Source organism: Aphelocoma coerulescens, chromosome 2, assembly GCF_041296385.1.
Source record: "Aphelocoma coerulescens isolate FSJ_1873_10779 chromosome 2, UR_Acoe_1.0, whole genome shotgun sequence".
In the NCBI taxonomy this organism is placed as follows: Eukaryota; Metazoa; Chordata; class Aves; order Passeriformes; family Corvidae; genus Aphelocoma; species Aphelocoma coerulescens.
The window spans coordinates 114,859,612-114,883,266 of record NC_091015.1 but is presented as its reverse complement, the minus strand read 5'-3'; the positions used below and the strand labels follow the sequence as shown (position 1 = coordinate 114,883,266).

Below are 23,655 nucleotides of genomic sequence, written 5' to 3'. Positions count from 1 at the left end.
CATCCAACAAATCACTTGCTCTGGTTTTATGGAGCCTGTTTTTGAACCATTGCTTTCTGCAACAGCAACAGCATTTAATACCACCACAGCTTGTGGCATTCTATGCAGTGAATGTAGTGGGTTCGGCCTGACACACAGCGAAGAACAGAAAAGAGTACCAAATGCCACAACTACAGTTGGGCAGGGAGTGGGGAGGGGAGCTAAAGAAGTAAGTGCAAAAAGCTTGAAGATGTTACTGACTGCTAGAATAACTTCCAGCAGAATAAGAACATCTCGATTGCAGGTCCTGAACTTCTCTGATGCAGACTAGTGAACTACTATAAATCAATTCAACAGGGAGCAAAGGGAACATAGTACCTCATTCTCCAGGTTCAGGGAGGGGCACTGGAGAAAAAGATTCACTTATTGTCAGCAGAGGTCTGTTTTAAGCAAGGCAATTTCACGGTAATAAACTGTGGTAGCATTAAAACATCTGCAAATTCAACAGTCACAACGGAGATTTTAACAGAAACAGTTTCAAGAATTTACATGGACAAGCACAGAACTGGCAAAAACAAAGGCACCCAACACAAATAACTTTATTTTAGTAGCTAGCACTTCAATACCATCCAACAAAAGGGAATGCCGCACCACCCAAAAGTAGAAAGCATTTGGCTGCAATCCTCACATGAATGCAAATTACAGCTCTGCTACTGGAGCCCTGGAAATTCTAATGGAAAAAAAATTAAGTACAAAACTCGCTTCTTACCTCAACAGTGTCACCAATTAAAGGCACAATATCACCCAATATAGGTTTAAAACTTTGTTGGTCATTGATGGTTAGTTCAGTCTGTGAATCTGTTCCCTTGCCAACACTGGCCATTGTCTCTTCTTGAGGATCCAAACTGGATGCTCTGAGTGCAGCAGACAACACCTCCACTTGTGCTGCAGTACATGAAAGAGAAACACATGAGAGACTGAACTGCAACAAAACTTTGAGACAGTGACTAATTAACTGAAAGATGGTGGAGGAACTGCAGGAGAGGTACAAAACAGATCATTAGCTGTTGGTAAATCCCAAACGAGGGACAATTAAAGTGCTAATTAACACCCCACTCTTTTCCTAGGGTACTCAATCAAACCCCAGTCCAGTGAAATTCATCCTTAAAGCTAAAATAAATGAACAAACACCCAAACCCCAGGAGGAATAAGGAGACTGCAGTTATGGCAGGATCGGTTCTTTAAGAATTTTAGTAAATATTAATGGTGCAAATAGATTTTCTGGAGCAGAACAGCCCACAAATATTAACTTACAGACTGGGCCATTTGTGGGAGGTGGAACTAAGAGAAAGATGGACAAAGTAATTCAAATAAAGACAGAGAACAGGTTTAGTAACACACAAAGGATTTCAGTTCTGAGATGTTGTTCCTCCCTCTAAATATGTTCATTAAATTCTTATATTTACTAGCAACTCTAAAGCAAGATCTGTATAGAAAGATGCCAGACCCGATACTTCAGCCTTCTTGCGTCCTCAAAACAAGTAAGAAGGTTGTACTGTTTGATGTTCTCTTATTCATCTAAAGAAGGCATTAGCACTTCATACTGCTGTCCACTCTTTTGGAAAACATCCAGCAGTTCTGAGGCTGCTCTGCTTTGCATCCCTCTGTTTACTGCCAATTAGAAAAAGTTCTGTTGAGCAATGTTCCCTGGATATAGCCTGACCTGAGATCAGGTATCAGAGGCAATCTCAGCTGCAAGTGACACAGAATTCAGTACAGATTAATCTATCCTTCCACTCTCCTCCTCCACTTCTTTCCAAGAAGGTAAGGAGGAATAATCTCACTCATTGAATTTACCCAGCCATCCAGAAGATCTGATCCTCATAGATTTTGTCTTTTCCAAGGTTTCTTAAATGTTCACTGTGAAATTACATGACAAACCATATGCCTGTTTTTAATCCCATACTGCCATACTAAGCTACAGAATTCTGAACTTCTCCCTCTAGCTTTCTGCATATGGTTGTTAACAAGAACTAAACAAAGTTGGACTCATTTGTAGACAGAAAAAATAGATATGAAATATTACAAGAACCAAAAATTGTCAACTCAGCAAAATCTTAGATTAGAAACCTTAGCAAAATCTAGCAAAAACCAGAAAACACACTATGGGTTCACTGGTTTGTCAGTAGAGTCTGATGAGCAGGAATAAAGACTAATCTTTACAACGCAATGCTAACACTCTGTGTCAAATTTCTGATACAATAACCCAAAGAGAATAAAAAAGATCAAGGTTAATAAATTTCCCCAAAACTTAAATAAATCACCCCCAAAACCAGGCAAAATAGGTGGCTATGCTAGGGCAAGAAATGCCTGCCTTCATTTTCATTTAGAGAAATCAAAGAAGAAAATGAAAAAGAATTATATTCTGATGCACATTAAGGAGACCTTTTTCTTGAAGACCTCTTCCATGAAGGACAACTTCATGAAAAATGTGCACTCCTCTCACCTTCACTTAAAACTCAAGAAAGTTTGCCCTAACTCAGTAAACACATACTGCTTCAACACTGTTTATGTATTTACTTAAAAATCCACACAGAGCTCCAGAGATTACTTCTAGTAACAAGAGTATCTTCAGTGGTAAGCGTGAATCTTCCAAGACATAGTCCCCACCCCATGCCCCACTGTCAGCCTGCACACCTGAACCACCCTTGCTTAGGAGCTTAACATGATGGAGACAACACCTATCCTCATTTCCTCTCTCTGCTCTAGAAGAAACATGACAAAAACGTGCATTTCCTCAGCTTCTTGTCAATCCTACAATCTCAAGAAGTGAGGGTGAAGGACAAGAGAAGCCAAACTCCCAAGGATTTGACTGATTGGCAAGTGCCTTTTTTCAGTGCTTACTCATGACTTCAGTGCTGCCATTCACTGAAAGGTGAACGACCTGAAGTCCCATAAACATCCTAAGGTCCTAGCTAAAAGAAGAGCCAAGCATTGCTGCTGCTCCTCATCTCTCACAAAGATGTCCCTACTGACATGGGACAGGCAATGGTTTCCAGAAAATCATTTCAAATTCAAGTAAATTCATGAATGACAGAGAAATGCTTCAGAGCTCTTAGGAAGCAAGGTATGGATAGGAAACCAGAAGGGCATCTGCTGGCTAACCAGCTTTCACAACTACCATCAGGAAAAACTGGAGCGTAAAGGTCCGTTTTGCACGTAGCACAGAACTCAGGTACTGTGTTCCTCAGATAAAGTCAATATCCACTGGATCTTAGACCACTAATTAACTCTTTCTTCAACTTTTGCTTCAGGTTGAGATGTGTTTTTGAACAAGAAACTATTTACTCTTGGCTACTGTACCTGCATCCTAAAATAACTGGTACAATCTGTAAATTCTAAACCACATTTTATCTGGTCTTACTGAATTTCCTGGTTCTCAGGAGTTTCTGTCCTTTCAATAAGACTTATGGTTGTTTTCTGTTTCTCCTGATGTTTCACTAAAAGACACTGATGTTTCTTTTGGTTTTTCCCCTCTTTTTCCTTTCTTTTTTCTATAGGATCTGCCTTCCATACCCTTACTTCTTACTCAGAGGCAAAAGGTATGGGCTGCATTAATGGGTACAGAGATTAAGTAACTGAAACATAAAAACAGAGTTTCTTCTCCACTTACTCCACACCTGCTGTTCCATTAACGCTATTTTAGACTTTTATTGCAGGCAGTGCTAGTAACCTAACTTACAAACATAGTTCTTATAAGGGAATGGGATCAATTGACCCCACATTTGGTTTATCCCTATTAGGTCCCCTTCTGGCAAAGCAGCTTGTAACTGGCATAAGCCACAGTTAGCCTCAGTAACCTGCAAGTCAGGCTTCCTCTATTCCCCCAAATACTATTAAGGAAAGCTGACCCTACAGGATTTAACCCTATGCAGAACGTAAGGAAATAAAGCCAGTTGAAGAAAGTGTCCATGGAAAGAAAAATAAATAAAAACATCTGAGGAAAAAAAAAACCAACCTCTGAAGGAAGTGAAGACAGCAGCAGCCTCAGGGAACTGGAAAAATGTGACCTGAATAAAGACCCTGTGATAATTTTAAAAAAGCTGCCATGCTTCAGAGGAATGTGCAGGTTCCCATCTCCCAGTCTGAGACCTTCCAATGTCTGGCCAGTGGATTAGAAAGCTCCTTTTAACAGGGATTACAACACCAGTGCTTAACTTTGCACAGCTAGCCAGCAGCTCGGCTGTGGGAAGACCGGCTGTCTTTATCTCGGTTGCTGACTGCTCAACCACCTATTACTCAGATTTATCACTCTGGCAATAAGCTAGTTCTTGGAAGGAAAGCCCCAAGGTAAAGAGTGAGATCCAGGTAAAGCAGTTCATCTTATTTTAAGAATGAGACTAAGGAAAAAATATTCTATGATGGTTACTGATTACTGTTAAAAAACTGTATTCACTGGACACCTCATCAGTCTCCATGCCTTGAAGCAAGGATCTAAGGCTTGAAACAGAAACTGCTCTAATGAGGTACACTGCAGAAACCCCCAAACAAACCAATACCACCCGCCCTCCCCCCAAGAAAAAACCCAACACAAAACACCAAACCAAAACCACATAACCATGACCAGTGTGCATGTAAACAGCAACCCCACAGTGCTTGGCATCCAAGACATCTGGAAGATGGGGATATGCACTGAACATGCCGTACTCTGGGCTGCACGACCTGGTGATGCCTTTCCTTTGACTCTTCCCATTGGCATGGTACACTGAGTAAACTCCTCAGATAAAAACTGAGTTATTCTGTTCTCAATACTTCTGCTATAATGATGCAAGCAGGTGAGGGGAGAAGCAACTCACAGAAAACAGAAGGGTGAAGTGAGACATGTGAAGGAGGAATGCCAAACCCAGAAAGGAAGAGAAATGAAATTAAAAAAGGAAATAGGAGGGGAAATATATGTGGAAGGGAGGGGATAGGGGTACAAAGGTATAGCAGCTGCTACGGATGAACATAAAGCACAAAGCAGAGGGTGTAGTGGGAGGAAGGAAAGACAACAACAACAACCACTACACCAAAAAAAACCCAACAAAACCATACTTTTCTGACTTAGAAAGAATCAATGCTGGCTGAACTTCAGCACCAAATCTGCACATCTGCCTTAGCTGTCAGGGACTGGCTCTGAAACCAACTAGCAAAATGGAAATCATCCATCTCCTCTGACTGAACAGTGAAGAACAGCACCTTATTACCATCACTAGATATTCTGCAGAGTCAAATAATAAAAATTCAGTGTGATCTTAAGAAACTTCCAAAACCCTGTGCCATTATGGTTCCACACAACAGGAATTCATTTTCTTCTTCTTGTAAGTTAACAAAATATTTTCAAAAAAAGAAAAAACTAAACAACCAAAAATCCATGTCAAGGGAAGGCTGCTGAATTTGCAGTCAAGCATGGAGAGGGCAAGGTACAGCCAGAGTAAAGGTCATCTGAACAACTTAATCTTATTGACACATGCAAAACATCACACACCGCAGTCTCATTCCCAAACCACACTTCATCACTCCATCTTGTCATGCCTTCAGGATGCTTGGCCAATTTGCTATAGAAGCCAGAAGATGTGTACCTATGGAAGCTCTCCAGCATGGCAGGCCTCCACTTACCCACCACAAAGAGCACAGCATCTTCCACTCCCATCCCTTGGCTGGGAATGCAGCAATAAAGACAGGAGCACAGCATGGAAGCAGGAGTCCAGGACTTAGGTGCCAGCAAGCCAATGAAGAAAATAAGTGCAAGAAAAAGATCACAGGGATTTAAAAAGAAATAAAGAGAGGAAAAAAAACCTCCTAGCTTGCTCAGTCATTGCTGTCAAAGCAGAGCCTACTCACAGTACAGGAGTCAAAAACATAATGGCCAGCTTCGCAGAGAGGGGGAAGTGCAGGCAGGGAAAGACCCTATGGACCAATTGGGACCAGGGCTGTTTGGCATACAGTTGTAAGCCATGTATACTGGAGACAAAATTATCTGTGAAATGAAGTAGTGTCATAAAATTTCTATGAAAACAAATTAAGATAAGCTTTTGACTGAATATTTATACCATCGGTTTGCAACAATAGTTTTAGATGGGATTGCCATGAGTAAAGAGGCACTCAGGGCTCTGGTATTCTGGATCACCCCCAGAGCAAGCCTACCTTTTGTCACAATTTAGGAAGTGTAAGGTTCAAAACACAGGCATTAAGTCAGCTACTCAGAGACTAAAGTCTGGATGCCTACCACTTCTACGTGTGCCACAGTGCTTGAGACAAGCATGCAAAATTAATACTATTTGCACTTTGTGCAAAATTAAATTTGCAAAGTTACTAAATTGAAACAGGCATGTTGTTAAATTCCAGCTTCTCAAATATTTAGACTGAATAACGAGAGCACAGGCAAGAGGAAAAAGAGCAGAAGATTTAGGAGGAGTGTTTTTTGGGGCTTCACTACACAGCCTTGACCAAGTCACAGGTACTGCACAGAATACAAAGGTGACTGAGTAATCAAGACCACCCACTTCCACCTTTAATTAGAATAAATGGCGTTGCTAACCATAATTCAAATCTTTCCTAAGTGGGGGAACCCATAGTGTTGACAACCTAGGAGAAGTTTTCTTCTACTGAAATGTACAAATATTGGTCAACAACTGCACAGAAAATCTCCTGACATCCAGTCAAGAGAACTACAAACAGACAGAATTCCAAAAACCTGCTCTGAAATAAGACATGAACACACATGATGAACAACCCCATAACACAGGACAACTCTGGATGTACCACTACATGCTTACATAAATCACTGTAATCTGTGTGTTAAGGTATGTTCTGTAACTACAGACAGAACAGTTTTACAAAGTAAACCTAAACAGCAGTGCAAGCTTTTGCAGTTGGCTTCAGAGACGGGTTATGTGAAGACTGAAGTCATTAGCAAGGGTGATGTTTTTTTCTTACCTCTTTCCTTAGTGCCCAAAGCACTCCTAAAGCAGCAAAGTTTTGTCTGCTGACTCCACAATTGATTAAATAAAAGTACAAAATGGATTTAAGTAAAGTTATGAGCATATCAACCTACTAACAATAAAATAAGCTGAAAGCATATCAGTTTATTCTAAAATGTTTTTCCCCAACTTGCCTCTTCTTTTCCTCCTACTTTTTTTTTTTCAGTATAGAGGCATACTTTCCCACCTAGAGATTCTACAGCTCTAAAATAATATGGCTTCTTCCTTAGTGGTACCTCGAGACTTTTTGACTTTGACACTCAAGCTTGATGGGCCTTAGAATTTATTCAGCACATGAATACAAAGAAAAACCTATTTCCAGTAAGTATGTATAGAGCCATGTCCTTTTAGCTCAGGAGGTGTCTCTGAACTGCTGCTCCACCACCCTGTCACACTTACGAAACCCTTCTCCAGTCTTCAAGATCTTTTAAAATGGAGAATGTGTGTTCACTTCAAGAACTCAGCTTGGATCAATTATCAGCCTCATCCAACAAACTTGTCAAATTAAAGCTGTCAACATGTGACTACAATAACAAAGCCCTTGCAGAAAAAAATGGAGACTATTTAATCCAAAATCAAATGGATAATGCATAAAAAGAAAACCATTATTTACACTGATAATTAAAAAAAAAAAAAAACCTCTTAATCTGCCTTATTTTGCATGTGTGCTAATTAGAAATAAACTTGCTTATCAACAGCTTATGCCTTTGAACTATCTATTTAATTATAATGTCAAAACAGGCAGTCAGAACTTTATACTTCTAACTGCATGTGCATTCAGTTTATAAAAGGAATCATACTCCTTTTAAACATCTTTACACGAATGCAAATTCCCTTTTTGTTCACCATCAATTTTCCTCAATCTCTTTGAGGACCAGGAGAAAACAGTACTTCTGACTTTTAGAACAACTAAGAGGTTAAATCCCAAATTGCTGAAGCAACATATGCGTATCTCCAAACACTAAAAATGCTTCAGTATCTTTACCATACCTTTTACATCTGGATCATCTATATGGGGTTCCAAATTTTCTATCATTTCTTCTAATTCTTTCCTTGTTGCCATAGGAATGCTTGGAGACACTGGCATAGTGAGTTCCTGAATTTCTCTATCAAGTTTTATATCAGAAGTCTGCTGAAGCTCAAAGTCAATATCTATTTCAGGAAGTGGAGTCCTCCAGAAATGGAAAGAGTTGTATAATTCCTGCTCTGAAAGAGAGGTTTCCTGTGAATTCAGCCCAGCCTCCTGCAAATCTGTTGTACAGCAATGAGAACTCTGCTCATTCTCATCCGCCATTTCCCCACAAGATTCTGAAGGCAAAGTGCAACGGAAGGATGACTCAGTCTGGAAATCACTTTCCCTCTTGGAGTTACTTGACACTGCATTTTGATCTTCCATGACATCTTCAAGTTTTGTTGCAAAATCATCACTATCATCACTATATGAAGCCAGATCCTCTGTCCTGTTGGGATCTTCATCTGTTGTGACATCTTCTGTGGTCCTGACTTGTTCACTGTTGAGTGCCAAAGCAAATGGATGTTAAAAACCAAAATAAACTTGTTTCGCTCTTGAAAATTCACACACATGCTATCAGCTTGTTATTTATCAAAGTAAATTTACTTACACCATAACAAAACAGAAATCATAGAATCACAGAAGGGTCAAGGCTGGAAGGGACCTCTAGAAGCCACCTGGGCCAACCTCCTTGTTCAAACAGGGACACCCAAAAACAGTTGCTCAGTACTTGTGTCCAGACAGGTTTTGAGTATTTCAGAGGATGGGTACTCCACAGGCTTCACAGACAACCTTTGCCAGTCATACTCACAGCGAGAAAAAAATGGGTTTTGATGTTCAGAGGGGACCTCCTGTGTTTCAGCTTGTGGCCATTAACTCTTGTCCAGTCAGTGGGCATTACTGAAAAGGGGCCAGCCCCAGCCTCTTTTCACTCTCCCCTCAGGTATTTATGAACATTGGTAAGACCCTCCTGAGCCCTGTCCTCCTGACTGAAGTCCCAGCTCTCTCAGACTCTCCTCACAGGAGAGATGCTCTAGTTTGTCATTCTGTGGCCCTTCACTGGACTCATTCCAATGTGTCCGCATCTCCCTCTGGATGGCAGCATGACCCTGTGGGTGAATCAGCCACTCCTCCCTGTTTTGTGCTTTCAGCAGACCTGTTGAGGCTACCACCTGCTCCACCATTCTGATCACTAACGAGAATGTTAAACAGGACTGGTCCCAATACTGACGCTTCGTGTACACAACCAGTTACTAACCTTCAACTACGTGCTGCTGACCAGCGCCCGTGGGCCCAGCCAGACAGGCACCCCTCAGTCCACCTCACTATCTCCTCATCCAGCCCAAACTTCAGCAGCTTCTCCACAAGGATCTTACAGGAGGCCATGTCAAAAGCCTCCCTGAAATCCAGTACATGGTATCCACTGTCTATTCCTTGTCTATCAAGTCAGTCATCTCACCACAGAATATGTATCCTAATTCTGGTCTATGAACATAAGATCCAGATCTATCCATTTACCAAATAGTCAAGTTATCCAGGAAAGTTAGTTTTCCTAACCTGCAGTTCATGCAGAAGAACAAGGAGGCAAAAATAACTTGTAGATTTAGCAAATTTACCTGTTTTCCTGTGCAGAACCACAACCTTCTGGGTTTTTACCATCTTCTTCTTTAAAGTACTGGCCACTGCTGGATGGATTAGCAAAAGTTGATATGAAAGGCCCCAGAGACTGAAAAGCTGCTTGGCGAACCTAGTGGAAAGGGTCCAAGGTGAAAAAACAAAATTTTATACATAAATCTGGCTGTCCTGTAAAACATAAAATGCCTGCTACTAGGAAATGAAAGGGTCATAAGCCCACTAAGGAAATCAAGAGCAGAGGCTCTTGTCTGGAAAGAATCAGCCAGCTGTATACATAAGAGTGCCAAGTTTAAAAAAAAAAATGTTACGAAAAATGAAAAAGCAGGATGAAACCAGTTACATCACAGGTAACCAAACTGCCAGGCCTATTCCCCACAACCAAAAGAGGAAGAACCTGTTCAAATAATAGAAGCAGGTAAATTTGAGAGCTCAGCTGAGAATTTTAACAACTTGAAAGGAAAAAGAAGAAATCATGCACAGTGAACAGACATTTCACTTCCAGAAATTTGACTGATAAGCATTGTATTTCTTTCCCTCTCCTATTTGGCTATGCTGTGCATTTGCTCCTCTTTCCTCCTACTATTTGTTCTCCTCTTCTCAACAATTCTCTATCTCAATTTTTGTTATTTGATTAATTCGGCTGGGCTACAACTTCCAAGACTTTCCAAGATCCACGAGCTGATGCTTCTGGACAGATGATCCTTGGCTCCTGGAAGCAGTCTGCTCAATAACAAACTTAAGGTTTAAGAGTAGATCTTCAAGAAGACAAATAATAAAAAAAATCCCAAACAACCAAAAAATACAACCCCAAAAAGCAAATGAAAAATACAACCCCAAATCCCATCCAACCCCCTCCCCCCCCCCCAAAAACCCACCGTCCAGGAAACAATAAAAATTTAAATAATAAAAAAATTCCCCATGGCCAATACCCAAAACACCCACAAAACCAAAAACCAATCAAACCCCAAACCAACAACAAACTCCACTAACCCCTCCCCCAAAAACGGACACAGTGGTAGGGAACCTGAAGAAGTACAGATATATCATAATTAATTTTCCAGTTTTGTTAATGATTCTCAGCAATGTTAAGTCACAGGCAGTTCTGTAGCTAAAACAAGCTAGTCCCAGTTTTTCTTACATGCTGCAGTGAAAATGTGAGGGACTCTACACCCATCAATGAACTAACCAGTCAAAGAACAATTTTGTTTGAGGTGTGTGAAACAGGTTTAATCATTCACAACCATGAGAAGTTTTACATGGAGTATTGCAGTAAAATCCTTCAAATATGACAGTTATTCAAAAAATAAAAAGCAATTCTTACCCATCGTGAAGGATCACTAATCAAATTAATAAAAAGGGTTGACAATTTTGTTCTCCGGACTTCCTGTGATGTTGCACAAGAAACTGCCATGAAGCACTCAGCACAGGCTTTTCTAACTCCCCACACATTATCAGAGCAGAGCTGGAAAAACCTCGGCAGCTGTTAGGAATATAGTGAGTTTGCAAGTCTTAATAGGCAGCACTTGTTTCAAAACAAGTTCTCTTTTCACATTCATTTTCTTCACCTGGTTCTCCACCTTCATACTCAGATGCACAGTTTAACACTTGCAAGACAAAGAACACACATTCAGTAGCACCACCCTCCTAACCAGTTGCCTTCGAATTACTTATGGGTACAGACAAGGAAAATTCACCTGTCTGAAGAATGGCAAGAAAGTACTAACTCTTTAACCTGATTTATACCCCCAAAAAATCCACCAAAAAGCCCAACTTCAAAAATATCCCCAAGACCAACAAACCTATCATAAGACAAGACCTCATGTCTACATCATTCTTTTAAAGCAGGGACAAGAAAAATAATACTGGTTCATTATTAGGAAGAAATTCTTAACTGTGAGGATGGTGAGGCACTGGAACACATTCCCCAGGTAGACTGTGGATGCCCCAAACCTGGAAGTGTTCAAGGCCAGGTGGATAAGGCCTCGAGCAACCTGATCTAGTGAAGGGCATCTCTGGCCATGGCAGGGGAGGCTGGAACTAAATGATCTTTAAGATCCCTTCCAAACCGTAACAGTTTTTGATTCTATGATTAACATTTTACCTATCAGAGATCACTTCATATTCTTTGTGAGATTCTTACTGAAATGCAAAGGAACAGCATCTTCAGTAAGAAAAAACTTCTTTTCTACCTACACTTCTCATTGTTAGATTTATCAACTTCTGCCACCCTTTATCCTACAATGAACTGCAAAGAGGAACAGGGGAATGAGAGAAAGACTGCATTAGCTCAAGAGAGAACATGTTGGAACACAGCAGTGGTTTTATTAATAAAACTGAAGCATTTTGAAGGTGCTCAGGTGCTTGGGTGTTTTGAAAACAGTAATGGTAAGGGCAGACAGAGCGCAGGTGAGGCACAGACATTGCCTTGGCTTGCAACAGGCTCAGTGACAAAATACGAGTAATCCAATGGCTGTTGCTACAGCCTTGTTCACAGTTATTGATGTTCAGCTGCTCCTACTCTCTGCAGCCAAGTTCTCTGGACTTTGCCTCTAATCAAAAAAAGCTTTTGGGTTAGAAAATGAAGTTTTATCATTCAGCTTTTCACGCCCTTCCTTTTTTCCTAACAGTAATCCAAAAAGAGCAGAAAATGGCATTTTCTGGTATAGAAAGAGAACCCCAGCTGTCCTGCCACACGTTATTGCTTTCAAATGAAATAATCATCACTTTTTTATTTCATAGTAGTCTAATTGCACCCTCTACAGAGTTTTAATCCAAATTCATTACGCTAATCACTAAAAGGGCAGGTGTGTGAGAGAAATCAATTTACATCCCAAATCAGGAAGCATATGGGATGCAAATCCACACAAGTAAATTTCATTGCCAAATGACTTAAATCACTCAATAGCTGGAGAAAAATGTAGCAAATGCTGAAGAGCATAAGAAATGCCTTGAGAGCCACAATAGGCCTATCTGTCCCAATGCCACAACTGCAAAAGGCTGCAGAGCCTCTGACTGAAGTCATGCCTGCATTTACACTTTGTCCATATAAGTCCCTCACTAACTTTGGGCATTGATTCATCAACCTCTGCTGGCCCTCAACAAGCTCACTGTCCACATTCCCAAGAGGAAAAAACTTCAAGAGGGATCCCAGAGACTGCCAAGACTGCTCCCTAGCCCTGTCACGTCTCCAAATCTAGTAACACCCACTAGCTCCCTGGACCCACCATGGAAGCGTGGGCACAGTTAAGGATCCTCTCCTCACCCTTCAATCCACTTCCCTGCTTTTCCATTTTGAATTTGTGCCTCTTCTCTTTATTTCATTTGTTATTGCCGAGATTCATTTATTTCCTTTACATTTCTTTCTCTTTCCCTCCTTTCCAGGAGGCTGTTTAAGGCAGGAAAACTGACTTGAAGAGATTAAATCAATACATAAGCCTCAACATTCCCAGCACTTTATTCCCCCCATCCCACACTCCCCCTGTATCTGCAATCTCTCATGAGCTGCCCTTCTTCTATACCTTGTCTGGCTCCACTCCTGAATTGTATTAAAAAGAAAAACTCTTTCAGAAATGGCTTACCAGCATTTCTTCGGTGGCTTGCTGTCCAACCACGCTGCAGATATCTCCGAAATTGGCTGCACATACCTTGCAGACAGAAGGCAAGAAATAATGACTAAGACCACAGTTTTAATACAGCCAAATCAAAGGGGAAAAAAACCAAATAACTTTTAAAACCATAGAAACATGCTTTGGTGCAAACTCATCAGAAGCTACTTTCCCATTCCATCACTTTCCATGATTTAAAAAAAATAAATAGTTAATTTTTCTTCAAAATTAATCAGTCTTTTTTAATCATAGAAGAACCCCAGAACTTAAATGAAAAGAGGATAAAATGCATTGAAAGTGCTGTCAAATTAAAGAACACATGCAGTTATCAAGGCATACAAGCTATTCAATGGCAGGATGAGACCAAAGCACAGCCTCCACACCAAAACATAATGATGGAGTACTGGTTTACTTCATCTTCAATTAAGATGAGCACCTTTAATTCCATCTACACATAGAAATATGAGCTCAGGTGGCTGATGCTGTATCAGCTACAGTTGGTTCATGTTTTCATGGCTACCAACACAACCATACGGACATATGCTGAATCACAGTGCAGCTATCTACAGCGTAAGGAAAAGCAGATTCTTTCTTTGTTTCTAGTAATAAGGGCAGTGATTCTGGAAAAAGATCTGTGTCAAATATCAAAATCTGTGGAAATGTGAGCTACAAAAACCCCCATAGCTTTCACTTAGACATGTTACAAATGAGATCTACCAGCAAAGTTTCTCAGTCACGTGCACGTTTCCAAGCCCATGACATGTTTTTCACAGATAATCCGAGCCAGACGCTCAGAAGTCATACCTTACGAACATGAAACATCCTGCAGTCACAGCACATCTCGCAAAACCTGGGAAGCACAAGTCTTTCCGTGATGTCCTTTCCAACCATGGAGGCCATTTTGCACATAATCTAATGACAAGACAGACACTAATCAGGGGTGCTTGCACGACACACCATTCTGTGTCAGCTAAACAGAGGCTTTTTACATCTACTCGTCATTCTGATGAACATAATTTTATTGAAAACAAAACCCCATTTGAATTGAAAAGGTGCGGCCTCTTCAGCAGAAAAACGGTTCCCCTCCATTTCCTTGTCATGACACAACACAGGTGTAGAAGATGACATTGGTCTTCCACAAAACTGAATCAAATTCCCAGCTAACAAAGTAACTGAACCCTCAGAAATTACTTTTTTATGTTACCAGACTTCTTAAAAAAAAAAAAAGTACAAGATTCTTTCACTATTGCAATACTTAATAAACGTATATGTGTACAACTAACAGAAAATATTGACAGTTAATATGCTTAAGAGACTTCTGAGTCCTGTATGGTTTAAAAATCAATTACAACACTCTACAGTGCATATATGCAACTCCCAAACATAAAATTCCCAAAGAAATGTATCACACCAAAAAAAGAACTCTTCCCTCTTAACTGATATTTCATTCTGATTTGTACTGAAACATTAGAAAAAAAAATACCTTTAAAAAGCTAAAATAATTTTATGTATACCTTTCCCAATCATGTCAGTAGAACTACTTACATCCATTCTCCTATAATAACAAATGATGGCTTTTCTAACCTCTAGGGGGTTGATGAGCTACAGAAATTTCTGTCAAGTTTCAATACCTTCAAAACCACAAAGACAGATAAAAATAATCTGCTTATACTTTATTCCCTTATGTAGTCGTAAACTTCATCAAGAAGCACTAGAAATTTGGGGCCTAGTTATTGCTTCAGTCCAGCCGAAGTAGGAAAGTGAAATATTAAATGAGGTCTCTTTCAAGCAGAAAGAAAAACAAAATCACCCAGCAAAAAGCATCAATATAAATTGCAAAAACCCAAAGGAAACAAAAAGGCATACATTTTCTGCCATTTCTCCATTATAAATTAACTAATCTGCTTACTATTTTAATTCAACACATAAATTTTAATTACGAAGGTTGTGTCTAATGCAAAAAAAGAAAACCACCAACCAACCAACCGCGAGGTAATCAACTCAGATGCTTTTACTTTGTCCAACAAAACAAAACAAAATCAATAAAGAGAACAAGACATACACTAAAGAGCAACATGGCTGAGGCATTAAAGCTTTTGCACTGATGGATATTTTCCACACAGGCAATTTAAACTTCCATAAAACAAACAGGCAAACCTTCAAAAAACTAAAAAAGCCAACACAGCAGATGCTTTAGGAGTCCATAAAATGAACCCCCTGCACTGTCTTGTCCAGCTGGGTTTTTTTTTTTTTTACAGCATATATGAGTACTGAATCTAAACTTGACCAGAGTGCACAGCACTGACACAGCATGGATAAAGTTACAGATTTGCTATGGAAAAGGAATATAACATTTTCTCTTTAGTAACAGCTGTGCAACTTGGAAACACACCACCACCACCACTGCATCAAGCATTCAGGCAAACCTTAGGCTGTTTGATTTGGTACTGCTGTTACTTACAGCCACAGCTTCTGTCTTCACATCGTCGTTGCTGTCTGGAGCTGTCAGATCTATCAGCACAGGACACACTTTGGTCTCCACATCGTATCTCTCGATGAGCTCTTGCTCCAACAGCACTAACAACGCTGCCTGGCTTGTTTTCCTTACCTGCCGTAAAAAGACAAAAACTGAACCAACGAACTCAAAGAGAGGTTTTTTATTGAAATACATGTGTCCTGTATTTTGGAAGCTGTACCTGCATACCAACACACAGCAGTGCTAACTGCACCCAGTGAGAGGACAAGTGCTTCACAAGCGCTTTTGCAAGCACTTTACGTTTGCTGTGCTGTGTTTTGGGAAGTATGGAGGTGGACAGCTGCCTTAGTTGACAATATGAGGGTGTTTCTTGGGATTAAACACAACTTATTTTAATGTCAAAAAGAGCAATCGTGGCAAAACTCATGCAAAGCATGAGGAAAAAGCAGCACAATTAATGGAGAGTAACAAAATTCTGAGGAATGTGAATTTTACTTAACAAATCCTCTTTTTCTGAGATTAACAAGAAATAGGCTGGCAAGGAATAATTGCATTTATTTCCAATGCTTTTAAATTCTGAGACACAATTTTGCTTAGTCACATTTTTTTTTAATTGTACAAAAATAAGATACCCATTATTGACTTCATAGATGGCTAACCCCTGCCTCTAAAAGGAGTAATTTCATCAGAAGAGAAAACATTCCATACAGTAAGAGACTACATACACTGCAATGCAGCCATTTTGGAAACACCTTTGAGCTTGTTTCAGAGATCTGCAGCCCAATGAACTATCCAACAGAGGTTAAAACCATCAAAAGAATCACTGCATCTTGAAGCAAGAGAACATCAAACAAGAGTAGGGTTGTTGTATTACACATGAATTAGCAAAACAACTACTAAGAAAAATAGGTTTGGGTAGCTATTATTAACTGTGTACATTTTGAGAAGGGCAAGGAAAAAAGTGACAAACTCAAGAGGCCAAAAATACTGAAAATAATGTATCAATGAGCATTAATCTAGTCTGAAATGACTGGAGAAGCCTCAAGAAAGCTCTGGACAAGCTAATTTATACCTGCAGAGAAACAAACCACATGACTTCAATCGAAAACCTTTATTGGATTGATATACAAATAACTGGTCATGAAGGTACATAGTGGTGTTAAAAAACGGAATTATACCTAGCACCCAATTTTTCATTACTGTTGTTCCTTTTTGCCAGAATTTAAATTATGTAAGCTTGTCTAAATGACTGATTTTGTCCATATGAATACAATACCAGATAAAAGGCCCCAAATCAGGACAGATGATGTTAGATGTAAAAAACTGTTGTTACATTTTCTTTAAAATTTTATCTTTAATATTTTCTTTAAATAAATTCATAGTACTGTGTATTTCATGTCCATTCAAAAACCTTATATCCTGAAATATTACGCACTGGTACAATGCTAAATTTAAATAATTTGGCATCACAACATCTATTTCACCAGATAGTAAACTGCTCCTACAAGAAACTTACCTGGTTATTCTGGTCAGCGAGGTATCGCACCACAATAGGTAGCAAGTATTTGGAAAAAGCATAAGGGATTGAAGGTCTGTTTTCTTGACAGAACATAGCAATATGAGGGACCTGTTCCATCAGTTCTGCCCGCACTGTTGGCTCTGTAAGGGTCAAAACCAAAAGGCACAATATATGTTTACAAGCATGCTCCCAGATACTGCCAGAGTAAACTTTTTACAATCCTCAAAATTGCAACTACTGGGAAAAGAGATTCAGTTTAAGAAGTAGGACATTATTACATGCCCAACTTCTCCACAGGAATAAAAAACAAAATCCGTACGAAATACTTCTGCCCTTTAAGGATTTGCTGAGATATGCAGTTACCAGTTGTCAACTGATTACCCATAAAAAGACATAAAAAACCCCTTCAATTACTCTCAAATTACACTAAATTGATTTACAATACTTTAAATAATAAGATGTATATGTCACAGGATAGATACATACGCCTTACTAAATTTTTACCTAAATGTTGTTCAGGTAAAACTTAATGGTATGACCTGAACCATCTTCCTTGGAATACTTGTAATTAACATGATTCATTAAAAATACGACCTTTTGTTAAACAGAAGCATGCAACATGCATTTGTATTTAACATGGCAAACGTGTGCAGCACTTGGATTTCTTGAACACTGGCTACAAGAGTAAACTCAGGTCTCAATAAAACATAACAAAGACAAAGCAAGTCCCCTGCTGTGTCCAGTCTTTTCTTCACTGAGGACAATGAGAACAGAAAAAATCACTGAACACAAAGTAATTAAATGCCTATGGGCTCCAATTCTTTCACTATAGACTTAAATTGCTTTTCCTATAGAAAAACAAACCAAAATCAGAGTTGGAGGGGACCTTATAGATCATCTAGTACCAACCCCTGGGGGGTATGGTTTCCACTAGACCAGGTTGCTCAAAGCCCCATCCAACCTGGCTTTGAACACTCCCAGGGATCCTCTGTGAAGTTTATGAATTGCTGACCAAGTTGCAAAATACAAAATCAGTCTCAGATAAATCAGTATTGTATAGGTTCATTGTTCATGACAATAAAGTAAAAAATATCTTCCAGTCTGCTCTGTATCTCTTCCCAAATGTTATCAAGAACACACAGGAGAAAAACCTTTTTATTTAAACTTCAGATGTTCTGAAACACGTGGAGGTTGAACCCCATAAGCAATACAGGCATCCTGAAGTTTGTACTGAAGAAGTCAGATCCTGAAGAACACTACACAAACTACATGCAAGCAGATCTGAGTTAATAAAAATTCACACCTTAACAAAATGCTGAACTCTAGTCTAGCGATCAAACACTACATTTGTAGCACTAAACCTAACAGCTGACCAAAATACAGACCTGTAACTAGGACAAACTCATAGTTAATGAGATGATTAATTCTGAAAGTTTAAGTCTCCATATCATATTAGCGCAAACAAAGAAAATGCTCCTACCGCAGTAACTCATCTTTTGCTTCCTTATAAAAATTTGCCAGAGAAGATCTTAGAACACAAGGAAGATAAGGTGCAGTTGTTCATTAGGATGAGGTTTTCTCAGGGTGGCATGGGGGGGGTCAACCGAAGTAAATCTAGTCCTTTCAAGAGCCAAGTTGGCAAAAATATCTATTTTCTTCCTACATTTAATTCAGTTCTGGTGCTCTTATCTGACAAGGCCTGGCTTCTTCAGTTCTGGAAGAGAGGCTGGAAATGTGCCTGAAAAAGAAGTCCTTTTACATGCCAACTTTCACACGTCAGCATGGTTTTTTCCACCTCTGTGACAACCTGCCAAAGGCGGCTGAGCTAAAGAGGCCTTGCAAACATCCTCCATCTGCAACCGCCCAGTATCCACTGAAAGCAGAGCAACTGCAGATGAAAGAGTCCTTCCCTGCTGAGTACCTTTTGACATAGAGAAAGACATTATCTTTCCAAACAGGCTGTACACAGCTCCTCTCCCAAGAGCAACTTGTTTGAAAAGGCTGCAGATGGCAAAGAAAGCAGAACGAGGAACCATCAGGCTGGGCAAGGAGAGGTGAAAAATTGATATACAAGCAATGGGAACCAGTGCCCAAAGCCAGGGCTGGAGGAGCTCATGCCCACCTTTCTCGTAAGGCTGTTATTTCAAGACATGCCCAGGACATGATCTAGGGGTACAAGAGACTTATGTAACAACACTTATCCCTGGGATCTTGCTCTCCCTTCTTAGGACTCCTAAAAGTTTCTTGTGGCAGAAAGAAGATGACCTGGAGGGGGCAAGTGGGACAGAGGGTTAAGGGGATGGAAAGTAAGCAAAACCAGTCTGACTGAGGCTGCATGTTTGGCAGCAGTGCTTCTTAAATGGCTTCTAAATTTGCTTCAGGCAGTTCCCACCCTCCCAGACACAAAACCTACAGCTTCCATTTATGCCAATGCTACTGTTCATGCAGCCAAACAATAAACCGTATCAAAGAACTGATCTAGCTGATGCAGCTTTTGCCTCACCACAGCAGCATCATTAAAGAGCAAGAACTGGCACTTAATATTGATCTCCCAGTGCAATCACACAATTCCCTCAAGTAGCAGAACTGTCTGATGATGGAAGCAAGCAAGTGATGGTAAAAGAAGGTGCCGGGACTGAGGGAAAGAAGCAAAATGCTGAAAAAGCCAATTTATTCCTTTGCCTAGTGTGAGGCTCCACAGAGTAACTGCACACTACTCATTTGATTACAGTCTGAACTCCATCTTGATGCTGAAGAAATACCTCTGCAATCAAAGCCAACAAGAACTCTGTGTTAAGCATATCAAGAGCTGTATACATACTTTGGACACTAGGCACTCCAAACAGGCAGACTGTTTCGATACCTCTTTGATATCTCTACAGTTTGCCCACCCACTGATAAAGCAATGGCAACACTCCCTTTTCCCCAAATTGATGAGGTTTGCTGTGAAACTGGATTAATAAATTTCTTTATGAAGCACTCCAGTAAGAGTGCAGTATGTAAAAATAATGAGATCCTTTTCCTTCAGAACAGGGTTCATCTATTATGCAGCACTTATGTCAGCCGCCTGACAATACTAAAGATCTGCAGATGTAAAGTGAGCCCCTTTCTTCCTGAGCTTATACTAAGTCAGCTCTGGCTTTGTGAGGAACATGGGCACATGAGATGATGCAATTAAAGATGTGAAAAATTCATGCCCAGGAATGAATTAGAACTGTAAAGTCACCTTAGTTCTTACGTTCCCTAACTTTTAAGTACACAGCTCTGGGATCTTTGTAAGGTCGATTCAAAGCAACAAACAAGGAGCACTGTGTAGGGAACTGGCTGTGTAACACAACACCATAATTCGCCATCAAAAGGCGTTTGTGCTGTTCTGGGGAATTACTGCTGCTATGCAAGAACCTGAACCTTAAGCTTACCAATTTAGATAAGAGTTCAATTCTTCCAAAGGCTGAAGCATATGTTCCAGTGTGTACTGAATAGAGCCTAATCTCACAGTCTGATGCAGTTACAGTAGAGCTTTTTTTTGTATTATGTTTCTTTAAGACCAAAGTCACCAAAAAAATCCACTGAAGTCAGAGAGCTTTCTCATTCCCTTCATCTATTCCTCAGCTTTGTCTTTAGCTTAAACAGCTGGCAGCTCCAAGCAGGGATTCCAGGAGGCTTCAATACGTGACAGCGTATGCCATTTCAGTTTACACTTCCCTGTTGTTAATAACCAAATTTGCAGCTTGGTCATTGTGTTGGTTTTGGCTGGGACAACATTAATTTTCTTCATGGTAGCTGGCACGGGGCCATGGTTTTGATTTTTGCAGGAAACAGTGTTGGTAACTCGGGCATGTTTTAGTTATTGCTGAGCAGCACTTACACAGAGCCAGGGCCTCTTCTGCCTCTCACCCCACCCCACCAGCAATCAGCAGGAGAGGCACAAGAAGCTGGGAGGGGACACAGCCAGGACAGCTGATCCCAAATGACCACATGGACACCCCAGACCATGGTGTCATGCTTGTCATATAGGGCTGAGGGAAGAAGGAGGAACAGGGGGAAGTTCGGAATGGTGGCATTTATCATCCCAAGTCACTGTCAGGTATGATGGAGCCCTGTTCTCCTAGGGATGGCTGAACACCTGCCTGCCCATAGGTCATGTTGCAGTGAGGACATAAGCATTACCCTGGGTTGTTATGTTCCCTGCTCATAAATTTAAGGCAGCTTAAACACTGTTTCCAGCACAAATCCAAAACATGGCCCAATATTAGTTACTATGAAGAAAATTACCTCAGCCAAAACCAGTAGAGTTATCAACACAGTGAAGAGTGCACAGCAGTTACATGTAGCTTCATAAAGCACAAGCTCATCCAGCTGGGGAATACATCTGCACTCTGTATTTTTTGCACTGTACAATATAGTCAGGACCAGGCTTTCACACAGTATAAACAAAATCCGGGTGGAGAATTTTGCTTCACGTCAAGTTTCTATTTTAGGCAGTCTGGAAAAATCTCTGTGTACAGCTAGGTTCTACATAACACTTGCATGGAAAAGTATTTTTCTATTTGGCAGAGGAAGTATTTTTAAGTTTGAGAAGATCAGCATTATCCCCTGAAAGTACAAGTCTGTCTATTCCTCAAAGTAGCAATCTACTATAAAGAAACCCTGCAATTGGTTAACACAAAAACTTTGAAAATAAATATTGATCTAAAAGACTAGATTTCCTTACTCATTAGCATTTTATTTCATTCTGTCCTATCTTGTGTATTATCTAGATACAGAATTACACTGAATTAAGTTTTAGGAATCAAGCAAAATTAAGAGAATGACAGAAGACAGTGGAAACAGCTTCCATTTCTTCTGTTCATGAAATAATTTTGAAAAGAAGTTTCCAGAATAAAATGACAGGGTTCTACCTCTCTTCATTTCCAGATCACACAAAACTATCAATATGTTTGAATCAACATCTCCAGAACCTGGGCAGACTTTTTTCTGCATAAACAAACCCTCAGTTTCAGCTATTTCACAAATGACCATTCAAATCAACATCCTAAACTGACTCCAAAACCATAGAAGTAATTTAACTGTTTCTTCTTCATCCATGAAAAAACACATTTCCCCTAAAATCTGACACCATCTCTCATGTAAAGTGCCAGCACGCTCACCTGGCTACCACTAGCACATACACTCAGCTTAGATATATAAATGTGTAATGTTTATTTCATCCCTGCTGAGTCTTCAGTTCACTCTCTATTCCACTTCAGCTATGAAGAAGTAAAACACCACTGTTAGCTGCGTACTGGAAATTAAAAGGGGATTATTGTAGAACTGCACAGTATAATACCAGCTAATTGCTTCAGAGCAGTTATTTGTAAATTGAGTCATTATTCCAGAACCACCGCACAACTAGATTTATTGCACAATGCTTTACTCTGCAGCAATGCACAGTATTTAGAAAAAAAGTCTGCAACGCTTTCATTATCCCAATATGACCATTCTGGAATACAAGGAGCAGTGAATTTCCCCTGTATTTGTGAGGGGTTGCAAGGTTTTCATGTTCCTGTATGTGGGGAACAACCACTAATGATGTTAAAGTTGCTTTAACTGACAATTTTTATCAATGTTTTAAATACATCTGAATAGTAATAATATTGCCCTTTGTTCTTATTAAGGGTTGTGAGCAACAGGGAAAGGTGTAAGTGCATGGCTTTGCATTAACACTTCTATTCTATAAAAAAAAATATTTCATAAAATCATGGGGTATCTTGAGTTTGAAGTGACCCACAAGGATCACCAAAGTCCAACTCTTGGCCTGCACAGCACTATCCCCAAGAGCCACACCATGTGCCTGAGAGCATTGTCCAAACACTTCTTGAACTCTGTCAGGCTTGGCACTGTGATCACTTCCCTGGGGAGCCTGTTCCAGTGGCCAACCACCCTGTGGGTGAAGAAACTTTTCTTAATATCCAACCTAACCTTCCCCACCCTAACACAGCTTCATCTATCCTCTTCTTTCCCCAAATATAACTTTCCATTTCCCTCTTTTTTCCTTCTACAAACACCCATATTTTCCCTTTCGATTTCTACCATTTCCCATTTCATCTTTCCCTCTGACTTTCCTCCCTCTTTCGAAGATTAAAGAAAAGCTGGACAAGTGGAAATACACTGTAACCAGAGCCCATCCCTTTTAGCTTAGGAGTCCAGCAGAAAGGCTGATGTGTCTGATGCATGGGCTGCTTCAGTAGTCAGGTTCTTTTCTCCTACTAACCAGAAATGGATTTCATTACTGACTGGCAGAGCAAGGAGTGAAACACAGACTAATGAGGGAGGGTAAAGTCAGCATTAGTCACTCATCAGATGCATGGAGAGACAAAGGAGGTTTACATCAAGAACAGGAAAAAAATCTTAGCGCAGCACAAGGT

The 23,655-nt window shown here is 40.1% G+C and overlaps 1 protein-coding gene across 11 annotated transcripts in view; it reads right to left on the bottom strand.

Annotated features, from left to right (window-relative positions):
- Positions 1 to 23,655, bottom strand: part of PPP4R1 (protein phosphatase 4 regulatory subunit 1) — a 65,567-nt gene that overhangs the window by 11,810 nt on the left and 30,102 nt on the right. For 10 of the 11 annotated variants that reach the window (XM_069004428.1, XM_069004432.1, XM_069004430.1 and 7 more), the window contains 8 exons: positions 17,246 to 17,388; positions 15,715 to 15,861; positions 14,058 to 14,165; positions 13,227 to 13,292; positions 10,970 to 11,128; positions 9,630 to 9,760; positions 7,992 to 8,512; positions 749 to 924 (listed from right to left, as the gene is read on the bottom strand). In XM_069004428.1, coding sequence (XP_068860529.1) covers positions 749 to 924; positions 7,992 to 8,512; positions 9,630 to 9,760; positions 10,970 to 11,128; positions 13,227 to 13,292; positions 14,058 to 14,165; positions 15,715 to 15,861; positions 17,246 to 17,388 — 1,451 coding nt within the window. The remainder of the gene's footprint in view (positions 1 to 748; positions 925 to 7,991; positions 8,513 to 9,629; positions 9,761 to 10,969; positions 11,129 to 13,226; positions 13,293 to 14,057; positions 14,166 to 15,714; positions 15,862 to 17,245; positions 17,389 to 23,655) is intronic. The other variant, XM_069004438.1, reaches the window with a different exon arrangement.